The sequence below is a fragment of the Cyanistes caeruleus genome, chromosome 18, assembly GCF_971803275.1.
Source record: "Cyanistes caeruleus chromosome 18, bCyaCae1.hap1.1, whole genome shotgun sequence".
In the NCBI taxonomy this organism is placed as follows: Eukaryota; Metazoa; Chordata; class Aves; order Passeriformes; family Paridae; genus Cyanistes; species Cyanistes caeruleus.
The window spans coordinates 13514073-13535671 of NC_141718.1; the positions used below are offsets into that span (position 1 = coordinate 13514073).

Here is a 21599-nt window from a genome sequence, read left to right on the forward strand (position 1 = left end):
GGGGCCGCGGGGGGCGGGGAAGGCGGGCAGTGCCGGGCGCGCAGTGACCGCGGCCGCTGGCCCCGGGGCCGCTTTTCACTCCCGGTGCCGCTATCCTCACCGTGCCCGCCTTTCCTTCTCCTGCCCGCCTTTCACTCCCGGTGCCGCTGTCCTCACCGTGCCCGCCTTTCCTTCTCCTGCCCGCCTTTCACTCCCGGTGCCGCTGTCCTCACCGTGCCCTCCTTTCCCCTCATTGCCGCCATGCCGGGCCCACCCTGCGGGTCCCTGCTCGACTACAAGACTGCCAAGTTCTCGCTGACACGGAACCGGCGGGTGGGGCTGCTGCACCGGCTGCTGCAGCTGAGCGCGCTTGGCTACCTGCTGGGGTAGGCACCCTGCCCTCGGGGTGGCCGGTCCGTGCTGAGGCAGGGACACCCCCCAGCCCTCGGGTCCGGCCGGGGGTCCCTGAGAGCCCCCCGCCCCTCCGCAGGTGGGTGCTGCTGCTGCGGAAGGGGTACCAGGAACGCGACGCGGCCCCGCGTGTCGCCGTGCTCACCAAGGTGAAGGGGGCGGTGGCCGCCGAGGCCGCGGGCCGGCGGCTCTGGGACGCTGCGGATCTCACCTGGCCCCCGCAGGTACGGCCGGGCCCCGGGCGGGGAGGTCACACATACAGTCAGTTGTCTTGGCAAGGGGATGCCGCAGGTACCGCTGGCGTCCAATAAGCCCTGGCAAAGCCATTAGTGCCTGTTCCACCCTTGGTGTCACAGGGCGTCCCCTTGTACCCACTCTAGTGTCAGCCCCCGTTGACAGCGCCTTCTTGCTTCCCAGGGAGAAAATGTGCTTTTCCTGGTGACTAATTTCATTGCCACGATCCAGCAAGCCCAAGGCACCTGCCCTGAGGTGAGTGAATGGACCTGCCTCAGCCTGGCCTCACAGGGGTGGGACGGACGGAGTGGTCCTGCTGCTCAGTGGAACCCAGTGGAAGACCAGATAAAAGGGAAAAATGGATTTATATTCCCACAAAACCTGATTTCCCTCATTCTCACTGCTTCACTTCCTATAAATCATTTTCACCAATCCCAGCACAATAGCTATTCTAATCTGTGCCACTCTACTGTAAAAGCTACATGTTAGGGACAATACTGGAGCTATCTCTGGAAAAGAAAATAAACCTAGGGACCAGAAAGGTATTAAAACCTCAGAGAAGCCTAGGGACCAGAACTGCATGAAGGCCTCCATCCTGAGAGACATTATGAATTCAAGCAACATGGTTACTGACTGCTTTATCCCAATACAGAGTAAGTACAACCAAAATGCAATTGGTACAGGCTTTTTCCACTTTCTCAGGTCCCACACTGGACACCAGTAACTGTATTTGTCCCGGTTTAGGGCAAATTTGGGAGAAAACCTCCTAATGGAGTCCCTCCAGAAAGCAAATTCAAGCGGCTCTTCCCCCAACTGGTTCAGGAAAAATACTTCCTTGGAGAAAAGTGGAAAAAACTGTTTATTTAACAGAAATTGAATAATATTAAAAAATAAAACCTCTCAATGTTCAAAGAGATGGCAAATCCAGAAGAGTCCTTTTCATGGGGTGTAGCTCAGCTCGCTCAGTCTCTTATCAGTTCCTCTGGTGCTGGAAAGTGCCCATGCCCAGGCCCTGGTGGGCCACAGGCGTGAGTTCCTGGGGTTTGTCTGGGTTTTCAGTCCAGTGCAGGTTTGAAGAGATCCAAGAAAAAAGGAAAATAAACAGTCTGGGGAACTTCTCTGTCTCAGCTAGCTAAAAACTAACTAAAAGCAAAGGAGAGCTCTGTCCTGCTGTCTGTCCATGCTGCAGACAATGCAGTCCAGAGAAGCATGCCGTTTCTGAGTGAGTGCCATTTCTGAAAACAAGCTGTGTGCTTCTTCTTTCTCCCTGTTTGCTCTCAGAGCCAGTCTTAAAGGTGCTGAACTTACATATGTAACATAAACAGAACAGGCGACTGGGGATACCAGCATCATAAAGTCACCCCAGGACAATAAATAGCGCTCTGCAGCACATCTGCACTTGCTCTCTCTCATACCTTCATGAGCCAAGATGTGTATCCACGTGTTCTACCAGAACTATTTGTGGTGGCCAGGACAGGGAACAGGGGGCCTCTCCAGCTCTGAACTCTTTGTGTGGTGGCACTGTATGACCATTCCAGGCTTTCTGCTGCCCTTGAACAAGTGGATGCCTTGGCACACACTCCATGGATACCTGTGTCATGTTTCCTTGATAACTCCCTGCAGGACTAATACCCATCTTAGTGTCCTGTTTTTAGGAGGAGCAGAGCACAAGGTCTAGATGGTTTTCCAGCTAGCCAGCACCTAATGGTATATGTTCTCTGGTAGAAATCTTCCTTTTAAAGTTGGAGTCAGGCCAGCTCCTTCTCCCAGGATGGACCCAGCTCAGCAGATGGGAGTAAATGTCCTTTAAACTGAACCACTGCTGGCACTTTGTACCTAAGCCAAGCACCAATTGCATTAGCTCCCTTTAGCTCCTGCTGTGACCAAATGCTGCAGGGGAGGAGAAACACTGGGCTTGGATTGGGGAAAATGGTACCAATGATCCATCTTTAAAATGCTGAGAACTACTAAAGTCCCAGCAGGGAGGAAGACAAGTGCTGTAGGACATTTCAGGGTTCTCACAGGCAGCCACAGGCACCACAGAGGTGTGTCCTTGGCAGTGTGCAAGCCAAGGACACACAGAGCTGAGGATTTCATTCCAGAGCTGGGGTGTGTGTTGGTGCGTATCCCAGCCTACATCCTGTGCTGGTCTCCAAGAGTTCCTCTGTTCCTGGCATTTGGGCTGTAGATGACATTCATATTTGGAAAGCTTTGAATATTTAGCAGCTTTTGGCTTTGCAGGGAGTTTGAATCATCTTAATATTCTTGACAACCAGAGTATTTGGTGCTTGCTTTGGAGTGTGTGTGGCCAGAGGCAGCACCAAATGTGAGCCAAACTGTTTCAACAGCTGTACATGCACTTAAGTCTTTGCATCCTTTTATCCCTTTATGTTCCAATGTTTGTCTTCCTTTTCAGACTACCAAGTTCATTCCTTTCCATGCCTTCTCTTCCTCCCCTACATAGCCCATTCCCTAAACACCTTGGGCAATTGCCAGATGTTCTCCTGCATCCCATAATGACTTCAGACCCCACCCATCCCAAAGATACTGCTCCTCTCAGATCATATTGGTGGGTTTTACACCTGAATGAGGGGCTGAGGCTGTCCTGGGGCAGCTTGGGGAAGGCCTGAACAGAACCTCACTTTTTACTCCATAGTTGAGGATTCCCCTCCTGCATCTGGGCCTCTGAGCCCCCCAGGGCTTGGGGGAGGTGGGTTTCTGATGAGCTGGTGATTCCTGTCATGGCCTGAGGTAGCTAGGGGAGGTGTTAGTGGTATTTCCCCAATTACCATCATCTCTCTGTGTTTGAATAAGAGGTTTTTACTGCTCCTGACAATCAGGTAGGTCCAGAGTAAGGATTAAGCTGTTCCTGTCTCTTGTAAAACTTGTGTTATGCTGGATTTAGGGTCTACTAAGCTCTCCCCCGGGGAATTCATCATACTTTACAAGGTGTTTAATGGGCTCAGTCATTAGGGCCTTCCTGAATCTCTCAGTGCTGGTTCCCAGTTCCATCTGAAAGGTCTGAGGTAGCTCCTGAGGCTTCCTCTGCCACTGAGCAGTAGGACACAAGTGCTCTGGAGAGGAAGGATTGCCCCTTGGACATGCCTCTCTTCTGACTGGCTAGAGGCTGGTGAATGTTCATCTCTAACTATGTGGGAAGCACTTGGAGATGCAGGAGCAGCAGTGCAGCAATGGGGGGGAGTGACATCATGGCCTCAGGTAGCTGCACAACACAGTGACAGCACTTCTCTCTGTCCCTCACAGAGCCCCTCTGTCCTCGACGGGATGTGCAAAGAAGATGCAGATTGTCCCATGGGAAACCCTGTGGTTCATGGCAATGGTACTGGGTGTTTTGCTAAAGAAACAAAAACCTAGAATGGTTTGAGTTAAAATGGAACTTAAAGCTCATCCAGTTCCACCCCCTGCAATAGTCAGGGACACCTTCTGCTATCCCAGGTTGCTCTGAGTCCTTTCCAGCCTGGCCTTGGACACTTCCAGGGATCCAGGGGCAGCCACAGCTGCTTTGGGCACCCTGTGCCAGGGCCTACCCACCGTCAAGAATTTCTTCCCAACACCCCACCTCAACCTGCCTCTGCCACTGGGAAGCCATTCCCCCTTATCTTGTCCCTCCAGGCCCTTGTCCCAATTCCCTCTCCAGCTCTCTTGGAGCCCCTTTAGGCACTAGAAGGGACTCTGAGGTCTCTCCAAAGTCTTCTCCAGGTGATCAACCTCAACTCTCTCAGCCTGTCTTATATTGTTTCCTTTCTAGGCATAAAAACTGGGAAGTGTTTGATGTTCAACACCACTCATTCCACCTGTGAGATCTATGGCTGGTGCCCTGTGGAGAATGGCACCCTGCCCAGGTAATCACACATGAGGAGACAGCAGATAATTGGGAGCTTTGGCTCCCTCCCTCTGCATTACCAGGAGTCTGACCATACTTGCCCAAGGGGCAGCCAGGCTCAGGGAGACCTCTGACATTGACCTTCTTGTCAGTTAAAGTCAGAGGACTTCACCTAAGAGCATTTCTTGCACCTGTCCATTGTAGCCAAAATTCTGGGGTTGCAGGAGATCGGGTTGCAGGGATCAGGAAATGGGGCCTTGACCACTGTGCAAGACATGACTTTGTTGGTGGTTGTTTTCTAGGAAACCACTTCTGGCTGAGGCAGAGAATTTCACTCTTTTTATAAAAAATACTGTCCACTTCACCAAATTTAACTTCTCCAAGTAAGTACAGTACTTTCCAGCTGGGCTGAGCATGCAGCCTGGTCCAGCCTTGGCACCAAGCCTGTCATGGGGCTGAGGAGCTGAAGCACTCGTGGAGCCAATGGCACCCAGGGCAGGTAGTGCTGGGCCAGTTAGAGCAGGACAGGTTTTGAGGTGAATAGAGGTCACTGCAGGTGTGCTGGGTGTGCAGCTCTAAGAGCAGTGGGATGGGGACCTCAGAGAAAGGGATTGGTGTCCATTTGCCCATGCAGAGCACTGCGAAGAGCTGGATAAGGCCAGCCAATTCCTAAACTCTCATTTGGAAATGAAACTAATATTTTTTTTCTTTTAGTCCTTGCAAAGTGCTTTCACAGAAGGCCCCACAGCCCCAGCACACTGACTGTCCTGCCCTACTGTGGCAGGGGATGTGGCATGAACTGTCCCTGGTGTTAACCCTAGCAGTGACTAGAGCTGGGTGCTGGGAAGAAACAAAGGAGTGCAAAGAGGTGGAAGGAAATGTCATGGCACATTGCTATAGAGAATAACTCCATGGGAGATTCCTCTGGGCTGTTTTTTCTCCATCTGAGGCTTTAGGCAAGGCATTGACTGTCCCCCCACCAATGCACTGGTGGGCCCAATCCAATGTGAGGGTCCCCTTTGCAGTCCCACAGCTGGGCTCCATTACCTCCCACACCCCTGCCCCCCCTCCTCTCCTGTCTCAGGTGCAACACTTTACAAACAACTGACTCCAGCTATTTCAAGAGCTGCACATATGATCCAGTCTTCAACCCCTCCTGCCCTGTGTTCCGTGTCCGTGACATGGTGGAGGCAGCTGGAGAGAACTTTGGAGACCTCGCACTGCTGGTACTTGTTTTTTATTTAACTATGGAAGGTAACTCAAAATTCCTCAAGGATGTGAGCAAGAAGCAGAGGATTGACCTGAAGTGCTAAGGGAATATGTGATCTGGGAATGTCTGAACAGTTAATGACAGCCAATCTGATCCCATGCTTCTCCTGGAGTAAAATGTGTTTTGCAGGGAGGAAGCATCAGAGTTCTTATTGAGTGGAACTGCGACCTGGACCACCCCGCTACCCAGTGCCAGCCACAGTATTCCTTCAGCCTGCAGGACAGGAGGTACAATTTCAGGTAAGGATGCTGGGACAGTGGCTACACAGGCCTGTGAGATCAGCACATGGCAGTTTTCAGAGATTTCAGTTCTGATGGATGTTCTGAAAGGAGCAGCAGGGACAGCAAGTTTGCCTTGGTCAGTTCACAGATGACACTGAGCTGGGTGGGAGTGTGGACCAGCTGGAGGGCAGGAAGCTGTACAGAGGGAACTGGACAGGCTGGATCCATGGGCTGAGGTCAATGGTATGAGGTTAAATAAGGTCGTGTCAGATCCTGCACAGGGCTCACAACAACCCCATGGAATGCTCCAGGCTGGGCAGAGTGGCTGGAAAGCTGCAGGCAGAAAAGGACCTGAAGGTGAACATGAGCCCAGGTGTGCCCAAGTGAGCAAGAAGGCCAAAGGTACCTGATCTGTGCCAGCCCTGATATGGCAGCACAGGGAAAAGTGCGTGTTCCCTGTGCTGGCCCTGCTGGGGCACCTCCAGTCCTGGCAGATCTGAGCCTCTCCTGACAAGAGAGACCTGCAGTGTGTCCAGGGCAGGGAACGGAGCTGGGGAAGGGGCTGGAGCCCCAGGAGCGGCTGAGGGAGCTGGGAAAGGGGCTCAGCCTGGAGCAAAGGAGGCTCAGGGGGCCCTTGTGGCTCTGCACAACTCCCTGCCAGGAGGGGACAGCCGGGGAGGGTCGGGCTCTGCTCCCAGGCAACAAGGAGCCTTATTTGAGGGAACAACCTGAAGTTGCACTAAAGGGAGTGTTTAGATTGGATGTTAGAAAAAATCTTTTCACTGAAAGGTTTGTCCAGCCCTGGTCCAGCTGCCTAGGGCAGTGGTGGAGTCTCCATCCCTGGAGGGATTTAAAAGCTGTGTAGATGTGGCACATTGGACATGGTGGACATGGGTTAGTGCTGGGTTAACTGGACTTAATGATCTCAGAGGCCTTTTCCAATGATTCAGTGATTCCAAGGCAACAAAGAATGGTAACTCAGGGCAGGGCCTGTCAGTACAGGGATGCTGTGGCAGTTCCCATACTTCAAAGCTCTGTTGTGTTTGGAGCTGAGCAGGGCATTACCTGCCTGAGAGAAGGTAATGTGGCTGTCCCCACCTGAACTGGGCACACTGAGAGCTGCATGCTCCCAGTGACCCAGATTGGGTGCTGAGGGGATGCTGATGCCCAGCTGTTGGTGCCAGCAAGCCATTGCTGCACATGTATGCCCAGTTCCCAGCCTGGAGGACACCCAGGAACCCACCAGCCCAGCAATCCTTTGGCACTAGCAGCCACTTCCCTCCCTGCCTTCATGGAGCTACCTTGCTGAGCCATGCCCATCTCCCACAGAACTGCCTCCTACTACTGGGGCTCGCAGCGGCAGCTGTACCGAAACCTGCTGAAACTCTATGGGATCCGCTTTGACCTCTCCGTGCACGGCCAGGTACTGTGAGCTCCTCAGCCCCAGGGCTGACTCCTCGCACCACTGCTTCCACTCTACCCCCATCGTTTCTGCTACCATCACTTCTCCCCACCTGGGTGAGCTCTTCACCTCTTTCCAGAATTTCCTAACCAGAGCAGGAGAAAACAGTCTCTCCCATTTGAAGAAAAACCTTTTGGTAACGCCCTGAGGAGGGAGACTTCCCTCTCTGAGGGTCTGACATGAGGGCTGTGAATTGTTCAGTAGGCAAGGTGGGCTGGTCTGGGCTTGTAGGTGTCTCTCTGAGGATCTTATGGTGGGAGTACGCTGAGAAAGATCAACCTGAACTCTAATGAACCTGGACAATTAATCCCTTCTTGATTAAAAGTATCCTCAGAGGGAAAAGGTGTTGCATGACCAAGGCTGGACATTCCCCAGCCATGTGCACTGAGAGCCCAGAAATTGTCCATGTCCTGGACTCATCCCCAGCAGTGTGGGCAGGAGGTAGAGATTCTGCTTCTTTGCCCTGCTCAGGTGCAGTGCTGCCTCCAGCTCTGGTGTCCCCAACACCAGAAGGATTTGGAGCTGCTAGAGTGAGCCCAGAGGAGGGCACAGAGATGCTCAAGGGCTGGAGCCCCTGTGCTGTGGAGCCAGGCTGGGAGAGCTGGGGGTGCTCACCTGGAGAAGGCTCCGGGGAGACCTCAGAGCCCCTTCCAGGGCCTAAAGGTGCTCAAGGAGAGCTGGAGAGGGACTGGGGACAAGGGATGGAGGGACAGGACACAGGGAAATGGTTTCCCAGTGGCAGAGGGCAGGGAGAGATGGAATATTGGGAAGGAATTGTTCCCTGTTAAGGGTGATGATGCCCAGACACAGGGTGCTCAGATAAGCTGTGACTGCCCCATACCTGAAAATGTCCAAGGCCAGGCTGGACAGGACTTGGAGCAGCCTGGAATAATGGAAGGTGTCCCCTGTCCATGGCAGAGGGTGGAATGAGATGAGCTTTAAGGTCTCTTCCAACCCAAACTATTCCATGTTTCTATGATTGTTGATGCTACCCTGTGCAGCATCAGTCACAAATTCAGTGCTTAGCTTTCCAAAGAGGAAGCCTGTGCTGAGAGCACTTCCTCCACTGAGAGATGTTCACAGCTAGTCTTTTGTGCTCAGCAGTGCCCTTTGCACCTGAAGAAGGTGAAGCATACTGTGCAGGAGAGGGTGTACCACCTCTAGGCTGAGAGAGCAGGAGAGAACAGGAGCTGTGAAGCAGGAGAGAACAGCCAGAAGGGAAATCACCAGACTCATTTTTGAAGGGAGGGACACATCACACCACAGTTGTGCTTGCTGGGATGTGGCTCCATGGGTGGCAGCTGCAGCAAGAGGGAGGTTCCTGCTATGCCTGCAGGAGCAAGTGGGTCACAGTAACCTCTGCTGCTTCCAGGTCATCAGGCACCTCTGTTCCTTCTTTGACAGCCTAAGGGGGTTGGAGTCAGCACAACAGCAGTTCCTACAAATGGGCATGGGGAAATATCCCTGCATCCTCCAAGCACCTCCTGATTTTGAGCACACTGCCCCACATGGCTCAGTCCACAACCTTCTCACCCCTCTGACCACTCTCCACCCTCTCTTACCCCTCCACTGTTTCTCACCAGGCTGGGAAGTTCAGCATTGTTCCTACTGCCGTGAGCTTTGGCACCAGCATCGCCTTCTTTGGTGCTGTGAGTACTCTCGATACACCCTTTTTCTTCCATCTGTGGCTTGGGATTTGCCACTTCTCAATTGTTTCCCTGCCTGCCTGGGCACAAAGCTTCCGTAGTGCCAGCCAGCACAGAGGGGAGATGGTCTGGCATGATGTCAGCTCAGGTCTCCCTGTGACCATTAGTAATGACACCACTGGATTGGGATCTTGAGTGCTGTCATGGTCACATCCTATGGAGGTCATGTTTTTGTGTGAATCCTGGGGCAGAGTATCACTGGGATGCTGTCAGCAGGAGAGAGCAGCTCTTCTCTGTTTCTCCTCTGACTCAGAAGGGACCCAGTGTCCTGTCACTATGGTGGAGCAGCCCCTTGTAGAGCCCTTCTCTGGCTCTACCCTTCCAGCAGAGTAACAGGGAGGTCCCCCACCTGCCCCCCCTTCCTCACTGACATGCTCATCCCAGTCCATATGTGACTGTGAGGGTGCTGGAACAGCCCTCCCTGTCCATCCATTGCAGCCTGGGGATCCTGTCTGGCCTCCTGGGACTGGGTTGGGTCAGAGAGGAGCCAGTGGAGGTGGCTGGAGGCAGGGCTGGCTCACTGCCCCAGCAAATGCTCACAGCTGGCTGCAGGGTTCCATAGGAGCCAGGATGGAAAGCCAGGCATTCCTGTGGAAAGTTCCTTGTCTTCAATGTTTGTTTATCTCCAGGCTACAATAATCTGTGACCTGGTTCTGCTCTACCTGGATGCAAAGGCTGACCTTTATTGGAAGGGGAAGTTTGAGGAGGTAAGGATAGGACCATATGGGGGAGAGGAGGTTTTGAAGTGAATCATTTTGGATTTAATGATTTTCTGCCTTTTGGTTACAACTCAGTTCCCAAGACCAGGAAAAACCTAGTGGAGCAGCTCTTAGTCTCCAACTGTTGGGCTTGGTTGCCAGTCTGAACTGGGAGAGGGATCCAGCTGGTGCCAAGGGTCAGGGAAAGTTGCACCATAACCTCAGCTACTGTCAAAACATCAGTGGGTTGCCATGGGGACCTTACCTGGAAAACCAACCCAGCTTCATGCTTTTTCACCCTCTTCCAAATGGAATCTGTTGGAACTCTCTGCACAGAGACACCAGCTCTTAGTGCACATTCTGTTCTGTGGTTCATTGACAGGTTTATGTGCCAAGCATGATTCCATTGTGGAAATTCACTGCCCTGGTCAATCAGGGAATCACAGGGAGGCCCCTACAGACCAGTAGAGCTTGCAGCCCTGCCTCAGGTCATCTCCAGCTTTTTCTGGCCAAATCTTAGAAGCCTCTGAGGCATGAGATTCCCCATCTCCTGGTGAACTGTCCCAAAGCTGCACCATCCTATGCAGGGGCAGGGGGGGAAACTTTCCTAATGCCTGATCTCAAATCCAGAGTGGAGTGAGGGTCCTGGTGAATCTGGTTGCATGGAACTAAGCAGAGTACCCAAGGACCACCTGGGCTGCCTCCATGGCTGCTGTATACTGATGTCCCTGTTCATTTTGCAGGCAAGACCCCCTAAAGGTAAGCCTGGGGCCACAGCTTAGGGACATTGGGAATGCTCCACCACAAACACCGTTCCCTCCAGAGCCACCTCCAGGTAGATATGATGGGGGAGCCCTGGTGGAGGTGGGCCAGTCCTGGCACGGCCGGAGTTAAGGTCTGCCTTTCCTGGAGAAGCACTGGCAGCAGCAGCAGTTCTTGGCTCCTGGAGCACAAAGCCATCCCAGTGGCAGCACACAGCACTGACAGCTGGTGCTGGAGCAGAGCTGCCCCAGAACCAGAGTGTGCTGGGGAGCAGCTGATCCTGCTTGGCACAACAGGCTTAAAGAATTTTGCACTTCTCCATGTTCCAATGGCCATGGGCCTTGATTTCCCTTGAAAAACAGGGATGTGATGGAATAAAGCTGTTCTGGAAGCAGTAGGAGGCTCTGCTCTGTCTCTAGCCTTGGAGGGACTGTAAGCTTGTGGAGTGCTGCTGCTCTTGCATCTCGCGGCACCCTGCAAGCTTCCAGCTAGGATGGCTTCATGTGGGCCACCTGGATTCTCAGAAGCCCCCTGGGAAGTTCAGGGAGGGTTTAGGGGCCTAGCTTAAATTTACAGCCCTGGGCTGGTACTTCCTAGGGGTGTGCAGTGGTTCCTGCGCCCTAGTTCCTGCCTCCTTCCAGGGCTGATGCTCAGCAAGGACAGGCACAGCCCTGGGGTAAGCTGGAGCATTTCAGAGGTGCTGAGCCCTCAATCCCACTTTCCCCAGGCTGTGTTGGCTGGTGCAGGGCAAGGGTCAGTTATGCTGTGCCTGGGTGCTGCCTCTGGGGGCTCCACAAAGCTCAGAAACAGTGTCTGCGGGTTTGACCCTGTTTAATGCTCCCTGCCAGGACCAGCTGTGTGGGGTGGAGGGGTCCTGCAGCACCACGCCATCTCGGCTGCCTGTCCCCTTGTGCCCTCCAGCTCCAGCCGCTCCCCCCCACCCTCCAGGAACTGCCGCAGGTAAAACTGTGCCGCCAGCTGCTTGGTCATGATCCTCAGCGCCAGGAAGGCAGCCACCATTTCAAGGAGGAGGAAGACCAGGAACAAGCTGTGCATGGGCACCTCCAGCGGCAAGTGGATGACCTGGATGTCTGTCAGCAGGAAGAGCAGGAGGGGCAGCTGGATCAGGAAGGAGAGGAGCAGGAATCCAGCCAGCTCGGGCACCTGCAGGATCAGAACCTGATGAGAGGAGGCAGTGGTGGGCTGGGGGGACCCTCTGTGCCCCTGGAGCTTCCTGCATCAGCTTTTGCTGGCCTTGGCACCCAGGAACCAGGGATGTCCCTGCCACATGGAGCTTTGGTCAGATGCTGTCAACCCCCCCCCAGTACTTAAGGGTAACACAGGAGAGATACAGCAGGAGGGCAAATGGGTCCCCTTCATTCCCTCTCTCCAGGTCATGCCTGCACCCATGATTCCCTTCTGGGACAGCTCCAGGTATAACTCCAGAGGAAGGACAATGATGGACAATGGTCCTAAGGGAGGGGACGTCCAGTTCTCCCATTTGGGCTGATCCTCACTAAGCACAAGGGCCTTTGTGGCCAGGGCAGGCAGTGCTTACCTTCTCCTGGAGGTTCCCCAGGTAGCCCAGGTAGAGGCGGGAGCCCTCAGCCAGTGAGAGGATTAGGAAGGCTGTGACCAGCAGGAACTGGTAGTGCCAAGGCAGCAGGTGGTACTGTAATGGGGGCACAGCCTTGTCCGAGTCCAGCTGTCCATGCCCAGTTTCCCTTTACCTGTGCACCATTCCCTGTTCTCTATGCCCAGCTCCCTGTGCCCTCCTCTCCATACCCAGCTCTCCGTGCTCTGCCAGCTCTCACCATGCTGGTGCCTAGCTCTGCCTACACTTCCCAACCATGTTAACCATTCCTGCCTTGTTAGTTCATGAGTTTCATCTCTAGCAGAGATGAACAATATTTTCTCATGGGGATCAGGGCATTTTGGGGATCCATTAATTCTGAAGAGGCTCCTCTATCCCCTGCCCACATTGTCCCCCACCCAAGCCCAGGGAGAGTTGGCAGGAGCAGCTCCCCCCATCCCTGCATGCCCCATGGGATGGTACCTTCAGGTGCAACATAATCCCCTCAGCCAGGCACCAGACTGGGAAGTAGTAGACGTTGAAGTAGAGCATCATCTGGAGGGGCAGGCTGGACAACACCTCGTGAGCTAGGCAGGACAAGCAGGGATGAGCAGGCTGCTCACAAGCCCTGAGGTCCCCCTGCCCCTGGGGTCCCTCACAGCTTGCAGAGGGGAGCAACAGACCCTGGGTCCCACAAACAGCTGATTGCAGCAAATGTTCTTATTTTTGCTCCCCTCTTTGGTGGGTGCTGCTGCCTCAGAGGCACCCAGGTGCTTTGGTGATGTGCTGAGCAGGGTCACAGTGATGGACAGCCCCTGTTCCCAAGCCCCCTCTGCAGAGCCCTTCTGCCCGTACCTGGCTGGTAGGTGTGGGCGGTGCCACTATCCCACGTCTTGTTGTTGATGAAGAGGGAGCCACTGAAGGCCACCAAGCCCCGGCGCAGGCTGGGGGGCAGCGGGGTGGGTGCAGCCATGGACAGCAGCTGAGCCCTGCTCACCCCAGCCCGGCTCAGCTGGGATTAGCCAGGAGGGAATCAATGAGATGACAGGCCAGGCTAATGCGCAGGGCAAGACGCCCATTGGCTCCCTGGGGACAGGGTTGCTGAGCTGGAAGGTGGATCTGGGGAAGGGACCTTCAAACACCAAGCCCACGCAGGAATCACAAGATGGAGTTGCAAGGAAATCACAAGTCACAGAGCATCTCCCCTCTGCAGCACCTTTAGGGGGTGACGGCTGGTTGTATCTGCCACCGTGACTTGCAGCAACTGCACCCTCTCCCAGCCAGGCTCTATCAACACAAATATTGCTCAAAGACCCCTGACAGATGAGGATGCCTCATGAGAGCATGGTTCTCTTCCCCTGAAATGCTTCTTCAAGGCCTCCAGGTTCACAGAGTATTTAACCACCACTGTGAATTCCCTGAGCCCCATCCAGGCTCAGAGGTGCTAGGGAGGGCAGTGGGGGATGACATGTTAGGGGGTGGTTGAGCCAGAGGTGAATGGCAGGGAAAAGTTCTTCAGTAACTTCAAGTTTAAAATCACAGATTAAGGTGGGAAAAACCCTCTAAGATCATGAGGTCAAACCATTAGCACAACACTGCCAGGGCCACTACTAAAGTAGCTAGTGCTACATCTACACATTTTTTGAACGCTTCCAGGGATGAAGACTCAACCACTGCCTTGGGCAGCCTGTGTAAGAGCTGAACTGTCCTTTCCATGAAGAAATTTTCCCAATATCCAACCTGAGCCTCCCCTGGCCCAGCCTGAGGCTGTTCCCTCTCCTCCTGTCCCTGTTCCCTGGGAGCAGAGCCCGACCCTCCCCGGCTGTCCCCTCCTGGCAGGGAGTTGTGCAGAGCCACAAGGGCCCCCTGAGCCTCCTTTGCTCCAGGCTGAGCCCCTTTCCCAGCTCCCTCAGCTGCTCCTGGGGCTCCAGCCAGCATGGTTGCCTTCTCTGAACATACTCTGTAAATGTCAGTTCTACCCTACAGATCTGGTCTCACCTCATGATCTTCAGCCTCCAACTCCTCCCATAAGGTGCATCAGAGAAGCTGCCTCAAATAGTGGGAGTAAGTGCTGTTAATGGGGTCCTTGTGTCAAGGAACACAAGAAACCAAAGAAAGATGATTTTTTTCCTAGATATAGCTAAAATGAAATTGCAGAGCTCACTGCCATATGCTGCCGAAACCAAACCATCTGGGGCTGAAAGCATGGTTAGACCAACACCTGATTGGCTGAAGTTGTAGGACCACAGAATGGTTTTGGTTGGAAGAGACCTTAAAGGTCATCTCATCCCACCCCCTGCCATGGACAGGGACACCTTCTGCTACCCCAAGGTACTCCAAACCCCATCCATCCTGGCCTTGAACACTTCCAGGGATCCAGGTGCAGCCCCAGCTGCTCTGGGCACCCTGTGCCAGGGCCTGCCCACCCACACAGGGAAGAATTTCTTCACTGCATCCCATCTTCCCAGTATCCCAACCTTCCCTTGTCCTGTCCCTCCATCCCTTGTCCGCAGTCCCTCTCCAGCTCTCCTGGAGCCCCTTTAGGCCCTGGAAGGGGCTCTGAAGTCTCCCTGGAGCCTTCTTCAGGTGAGCACCCCCAGCTCTCCCAGCCTAGCTCCAGAGCAGCCCTTGGAGCATCTCCATGGCCTCCCCTGGACTGGTTCCAGCAGCCCCAGGTCCTTCCTGTGCTGGGGCCTAGGACTGGGGCAGCAGGTGGGGTCTCACCTGAGTGGGGCAGAAGCAAAGCCCCAGTTGTCCCCCAAGCTATCCCAACCTGCAAGCACACAGGTGAGGCATGGGCAGGGTGACAAGGCACAGCCCAGAATCCAAGCAGGAGCTGGTAGAGAACTCAGGATCTGCGGCCATCAAGTCTGCATGGGCAGGCAAGGTGAGCAACCAAGATGATACCTGGGCAGTCTGGTGAGATGGGGCAGTGCAGCTGGGGGTCATTGTATGTGCCCCAGCTGGGCTCTCATTCCTCATGGGAACAGGCAGTTTTCTTAAGAAGAGAAATTTTCTGTCCTGGCATGAGAGGTTGCAAGATGTGCCTGGAAAGGTGACAGAGAACACAACCCAGCCTTGCCCAGTTCCAGGACAGACTTGCCACTGGGAAGCATTCACCAAGCCACTGGATAAGGGGTCCCAGGATCAACACCACCCCACACCTGTGCAGAGGAGTAATACCTATCTGAGCCATCAGCCCTGCCCATGACCTGGCATATGTCCCAAGAAAAGCTAGAGTGATGATTGGGATTTCTTGTGTCATGGGTGATATTACGAGCCCTGGTTGAAATAGCTCCTCTATTAAAAGCAGGGAATGGGACTTGTTACCCCCACTGTTGCTGTAGACTGGGGCAGAAGGTCCTTCCTCAACCCCTGAATGGTCTTCAGCTCTGTGAACATGGGGATGATGCCCATTTTATTCAGCTCATACCCAATACTGGATGAGGCCCCATCAGAGGCAAAGGAGGTCAAAAAGCATCTTCCTGAAAAACAAAGCACTCTGTCAGTGTGTCCTCAGTGTAGCAAAGTCGTGCTGGGGGAGCTGTCAGTCTCAGCCAGTATGGAGAATATGAGAGAGCTTGGGGAAAACAAACAGCTCCAGGGAATGCCACTCTGTGCCACTCCAGCTGGGTCCCCTGGGGAGCTGCCAAAGCCAAGTCCAACTCTCCCACCAGCAGGACACGAGATACAAAGCCAGATTTTTGTGGGTCATAGGCAGAGCTGAGGCAGCACCTGGGCAGCTGCCTCCACCTGGGCAGTGCCCATGGCCCTAGGCCACTCTGGAAGAGCCCTGCCTGGGGCACTGGGACCTGAGCAGTCCCAGCCACCTTTGCCCTCAGAGGAGAACCTCGGGACAGAAACACTGACATTTGCCTTTTGGAACCAAGATGAGACTTGCAAGTTCCCATTGCTTTGTGGATCCAGAAGACACATAATGGTCCCTGTTCATCACTGTGCTGGAGTGTGCACATCCTGCTACTGTCCCTCCTGGTCATTCCATCTGAGAAAAGCTTTGCAGTGAAACCAGGAGAGACCAAAAAGAGATGTGGTAGACTGGTGCATTTCAACCCAGCTGAGATCTGAAAGACTGGAAATCCAAGTGAGCTGGGCACAGGTGGGAAGTCTCCAAAGAAGAGGTGCTTGAACAATCTGGCCAACTTGCAGAGGTGACCCAAGATTTTAGAAAGAATCAGAAATGACCCAGACCCCAAGAATAGTATTGCTTTAATTTATAGGGGTGAAACAAATTAAAAATATAAATCCTTTTGTTTGGCACTCAGGGTAAAACACTGTGTTGGGGAAGGAGTCAGCCCAAGGGAGACCCTCAACCCCTACTCCACTGGGCTGATGGACACTGGGCTGTGGCTGGCCAGGTCCACTCCTGAGCTGAAGACATGGCTCTTCTTCAGCATGGGGCAGGAAACAGGACAGCAGAGCACTGGGCTGGGAAATGCAACCTTGTCACTATGCTGGACGAGTGCCAGACAATGGACAACCAGAAACGTTCCCCAGCTACTTTTCCTCAAATAACATCTCAGCAACATCACTGATCCCATGATATCATTAAGGAGAGATATCCCAAGGTTGGCTGGAAGGGTGGTCACTCAGCCCAGGGCTGCAGCTAAGCCATCACAGCTCTCAGGTACCCCTGCTACACACTCCAGGAATGGGCCAAGAGCTGCCAGTGCTCCAGCCCAAACTGAGCCCAGGAGACAGGGAACACACTCCATCCCCTTGGCTGTTCTAGGACAAGTGATGCTGGGACAGGGACTGATGAGCTCTAGAACCCTCAGTACAGACAGGGACCCACCTCTGCTGGTGGGGTTGCACAGGACCAGCCTGGACAACACACACACCAGCTGCACAGAGATTACCCAGTGTAACCCCATCTCCTGGCCCACCCAGATGCTCCCTGGAGTGGGAGTGCACAGGGAGAGCTGTAGCAAATGCTGCAGCCATGCAGGAAGGGAGCAGATGTCAGGCTCCACAGGGATGCACATTGGAGCTCTGCTGGGAGAAAAGGGAATTTTGAAAGGAGCATCATGCATGAAAGCAGAGGAGCAACCAAAGGCACTCATGCTGCTTATGGGGGTGAGGGATGTGCATGGTTCAGACCTTCCTGGGGACCCTCAGCCCCATGGCAGCATCCGGAGCCATATGGTGCCCATGTCCACTGCCAGTGCCAAACCCCACACTCTCTGTGGCCTGCCTTTCCAGAATTCCACAGCAATTGCAACAGCAGAGCCCCAGCCCAGCAGGCACAGGGGCAGAGGAGCTGTGTGAGATCCTCCTGGGAAGGTCAGTGCACAATGCTAGGTTCATCCAGGTCTCAAAGGGAAATGGCTGAGCCATGGGGTTCCCACCAGGCCGTGGAGCTGCTGTCCCATCTTCCCATGGCGAGTGCAGCGTCAGGAGAGCGCAGCCATCAGCAGCGTTAGGAGCCTTTCCCTGTTAACCAGGACATGTCTCCAGTTCTAAAAGAGAGGAAAACCACAGTGCTGTGAGGGGTTTCTCAACATGCACAGGCAAATGCTCTTAGTGTCCCTCAGTGCTAGTCTAGTACTTGGTGTCCATCCCAGCACCCTGCTCCCTCCTCTGCCCTCACTCACCTGTCACTAAACTGTCCAAAAAGTCACCTGCAGATCCTCAAATCTGTGTAAAACTGAGCTCAAATATTTTATTTATTTATACTTAAAAGCAGCCCTTCAGCTGAAAATACATGGAAAGCCACCAAACCCCCAGCCAAGCAAGATCCCAGCCAACAGGATCTGTGCCTGATGTAGCTCCTGGCAGCTCCAGCCCTAACCCCCATGTGAAGGGGTGCAAAACAAAGACACCCCCCCATGTAACCAGTGTCCCTACATGGGAATTACAGACATGACCCAGTCAGGGGGCTAGCTGTCTGTCGTGCAAGCCCCTCACATTCAGCACACTCAGGACCCCAAACCAAACGTACTTGCCATGACGGACAAACAGCCTAAAGTTGTGAAAGCAGCAGAAGACAAAGAGAGAAAAGACATTCAGGTTTAATCTGGCTTCCTCCAGCCCCTGAGCCCCATCACAGGGCCAACAGATCCTCCCCATTCCTGGGATGTCCACAAGATACCACCTCCCTCCCAGTCACAAAGTGGCACAAAGTGAGACACCAGCAACCATTTCCCAGTGAACTGGGGTGATGGCACAAGAAATTCTTCCCTTTAAGGGTGGTAAGACCCTGGCACAGGCTGGGCAGAGAACCTCTGGCTGCCCCATCCCTGGAAGGGTCCAAGACCAGGTAGGATGGGGCTTGGAGCAACCTGGGATAGTGGGCGGGAAGGGGGCAGGGGGTGGAACTGGACAGGCTTTAAGGTCCCTTCCAACCCAAAATATTCTGTCATTTTATGAACCCTGTCTCAGCTGAGGGGGGCCCCCGACATGTTCCCCATCCCAGGAGTGCCCAAGGAGTCTGAGCTGGCTCAGAGCTGCCTGGAGGTTGGGAGTGCTCCTCTCCCTGAGCTTTTGAAAATACCTGTTTTTATTCCAGATGTTGCAACACCCCTGCAACAGGGACCCTCAGCAGCTCTGATTCACACTCCAAAGGCTTCTTTCCAGCTGTTATCACCTCCCTGGCATTTGCCTTCCAGAACCCACCCTCAGCACAAAGCTATGCTCTTTCCTCTGCATGACCTTAAAAACAAAGTGAAGGGAGAAAAATGCCCTTTGCCTATGAGCTCCACTCCAAGATACCAGAGGCTGAGACACAGCCTGGCATCCTGGCACCACCAGCTCTCTGGGCTGGGTTGTGCATCAGGGGTTATTCACAGGCTACACATCCAGTCCCTCTCTGCAGGTCTCCTTGACTGACTGGATGCCCAGGTGCACCCCAGCATCAGACATGATGTGCCAGTGCCCACAGGCACCCATCCCATCATGTCTGTGCAATGATTTGGGTCCTGGTGTTTAAGACAAACCCCCTGTGTGTGGGGGATGCCAGGCCTGGAGGCAGCTGGGAAGCAGCACAGGGGGGATGGAAGGGTATGGAGAGGGATGAGTGGGAAAGGCTCAACTCTGCCCAGCACCCTACGGCTGTGCTTAGCTGCTGCCCTGACACTGCCACGTTCCACTGTCTGTCTACTTACTCCACATCACGCTTCCGGATGGTCCTGCCAGCAGTCAGGACCTCGGCCACCTTGGAGACAATTGGGTCATAGTTCATGCTGGCCACAGCCACCACCTCGTCGCTCCTAGGGCCAGGCAAAACAGAGCAGTTAGGGCAGCCTGGATGGCCACAGCTCCACCACCCAAAACCCACCATGATGAACAGAAGAGGGAGGCAAAGAGGAACACCCACTCCAGAGCCAGGCCTGATCCCAAGGTATGAGTACCACAGGGACTGTGCTAGTGGCTGGAACAAGGATCAGGAGAGGCTACAGAGTGGCACAGCAGACCCCACTGGTCCCACTGATGTTCATGATGATGTGGTGAGTATCACAAAGTGCCTGGGTGATGGAGATAGCTCTGGCACCCTGGCATCTGTGGGATAACAGCATCAAAGGTAGATCTGATGGTGGATAAAAACCTGGACACCATGAAGAATGGCCAGCTGTGATCCCTGCACTGCTGTCCTGTGCGGAGGAAGTAGAGAGGTAGGTGGTCAGGATTTCCCTGTGGAACACTCATTTAGGATGCTCCACATCCCCTTCCAGATCCTCACCTCCAAATGAGCAGAGTGCCCTGCTCTGAGCTGCTCCACGGACACTGGGACAGCTGGGGTGTCCAACCCCTGGGTCCCACAGCCCCAGCAATGAAGTCCCTATGTATATGGGATGTCCAGGTTGGCTGACTGTTCCGCTAGAAGAATCCAAATGCAGCCTCAAAGGCTGGGTGGAAAACAAATGAAGCAGAAGAAAGAGGATGTAAAACTGCTGGCGGAGCTTTGGCTAAAGGTCACTGGCAAATGAGAAGGGTGCTTCTCATTTGGGGTTTGCCAAGGTCAATCCAAGCGTAATCCTTCAAAGCTCGACTCATGAAGAGATAATTGAATGTACAATGTGAGATCAGGGAAGATGTGTGGGTAAGATTTAAAACTCTGGTGATATTCTTGAATAAACTGAAGAGTAGAAGCACCTACTAAACCAAGATCTGCTCTTAAATCCACTGCCAAAGTGCTCTGAGATCAACAGAGCAAAGAGCAGCTGGGATGGGAGGGATGTGTGGTAATTCCCAGGACAAGGAGAGCAAAAGTCATGTTTCAGAGGACTCTTCAGCCCTGTGCAGCCATGGGAGTTAAAGCCATCTCTCACACCTGTTTACAAAGCCATGGGGCAGCTCCATTACAGACTGTTTAGTTTCAAAAACTCCCATTCCTCAATAACTCATGGCAAAGAAAGAAGAGCAGTTTCCTGAGCAGAGTCAGCTCCCAGATGGGAAACACAAAGTGGTTGGAGAGACCTATCCATCAAAACCAGGGGGAGATATGCTGTTCCAAGCAATGAATAACTGAAGTGTGCTAAGGAACCAGATGTATTTCCACCAGCTGCCCACTGGCTGAGCCTCAAACCCAGACAGTGCCCAAAGGGGCCAGCCAGGAAGGCGAATGCAGCCCAAACATTTCTGTCAGCAGGACATGGGGTAGCTGCTTCTTTTGCAAAGTAACTCATGAGGTGCTGGTGAGCTGGAGCATCCTGCATCAGCACAGGCTCTTGAACACTTTGTCAGATAAATGGGAAAGCCAGGAGGAATTCCTCTTTTTCAAAAGGTCCTCAAAGACAATGAGAATTCCCATCCTGAACCTGGGATTTGGAGCAATCAGAAGTCTTTGTGAAGACTGAGGGGAGAGGGAAGCACAGTGCATTTGTTTACATGGTCTTCCCTTCCTTTTTAGGGTTCAACATAACAGAGGTGGGGAACCATGAAGAAGACAATTCCCCTAAGGTCTCCAAGATCTTAGGGGCAGGAAGACATCAGTCTGTTGTGAAGGCAGTGTCCCATAGGAATATCTGCAGAATGCTGTCCCCTACACCTCCCAGCACAGGGCCTTTTATTGACCTCTATACAGCTCTCACAAAACAGCTTTCCTCTTCAAACTCTGGGGCAAAAGAAGCCTTTTTGTGAAAGCCAATGCTGAGGACAGGCTGTAGGAGTGGGAGCCACCAGTAGTTCCTTCAAAAACTAAGGAGGACCAGGAGGAGAAGGGTCCAAACCACAGGGTGGGCACAGCAGAAGGAAGCAGGAGGAAATGGTCAGCTTGGGACTGTCCTCAGTCCAAAAGCATTAGCACCAACTAGAAGAACCACCACCAAAAAAGAAAGAAATACTCCAGTGGCCTTCCACAGACAGGGAGCCAAGCAACAGGGGACATACTGGCTGACCCCCACACGCCATCTCCAGGAGACCCTCCTGGGTGGCAGAACAACACAGTGCTCATCAGGGACCCCCAGTGCTGCCCACCAAGCCC

At 53.6% G+C, this 21599-nt stretch overlaps 2 protein-coding genes across 17 annotated transcripts in view; one reads left to right on the plus strand and one right to left on the minus strand.

Moving 5' to 3' along the window:
* The first annotated feature begins 12 nt into the window (after positions 1-12).
* Positions 13-21067, plus strand: P2RX6 (purinergic receptor P2X 6). Of its 3 annotated transcripts, XM_086856668.1 has the most exons (13): positions 15-365; positions 470-614; positions 808-879; positions 3889-3964; positions 4394-4487; positions 4771-4851; positions 5553-5694; positions 5868-5977; positions 7289-7382; positions 9005-9070; positions 9757-9834; positions 10569-10584; positions 11536-13785. In XM_086856668.1, exons 1-13 carry the CDS (start codon positions 241-243, stop codon positions 11577-11579), a joined length of 1143 nt encoding a protein of 380 aa, XP_086712794.1. In that variant the 5' UTR covers positions 15-240; the 3' UTR covers positions 11580-13785. The 3 variants fall into 3 exon arrangements, with proteins under 3 accessions (XP_086712796.1, XP_086712794.1, XP_086712797.1); XM_086856670.1 differs by lacking the exon at positions 11536-13785 and having other exon boundaries at positions 13-365; positions 10569-10981; XM_086856671.1 differs by lacking the exons at positions 9005-9070; positions 9757-9834; positions 10569-10584; positions 11536-13785 and adding an exon at positions 21027-21067.
* The window catches only part of AIFM3 (AIF family member 3), a 50362-nt gene continuing 45133 nt past the window's right edge, over positions 16371-21599 (minus strand). For 6 of the 14 annotated variants that reach the window (XM_086856666.1, XM_086856664.1, XM_086856657.1 and 3 more), the window contains 2 exons: positions 19282-19386; positions 16371-17637 (listed from right to left, as the gene is read on the minus strand). In XM_086856666.1, the coding sequence (XP_086712792.1) occupies positions 17598-17637; positions 19282-19386 (145 nt within the window). In that variant the 3' untranslated portion in view covers positions 16371-17597. Of the gene's footprint in view, positions 17638-17964; positions 18141-18711; positions 18830-19281; positions 19387-21599 lie in introns of those variants that run through there. The other 8 variants (XM_086856661.1, XM_086856660.1, XM_086856654.1 and 5 more) reach the window with 3 other exon arrangements.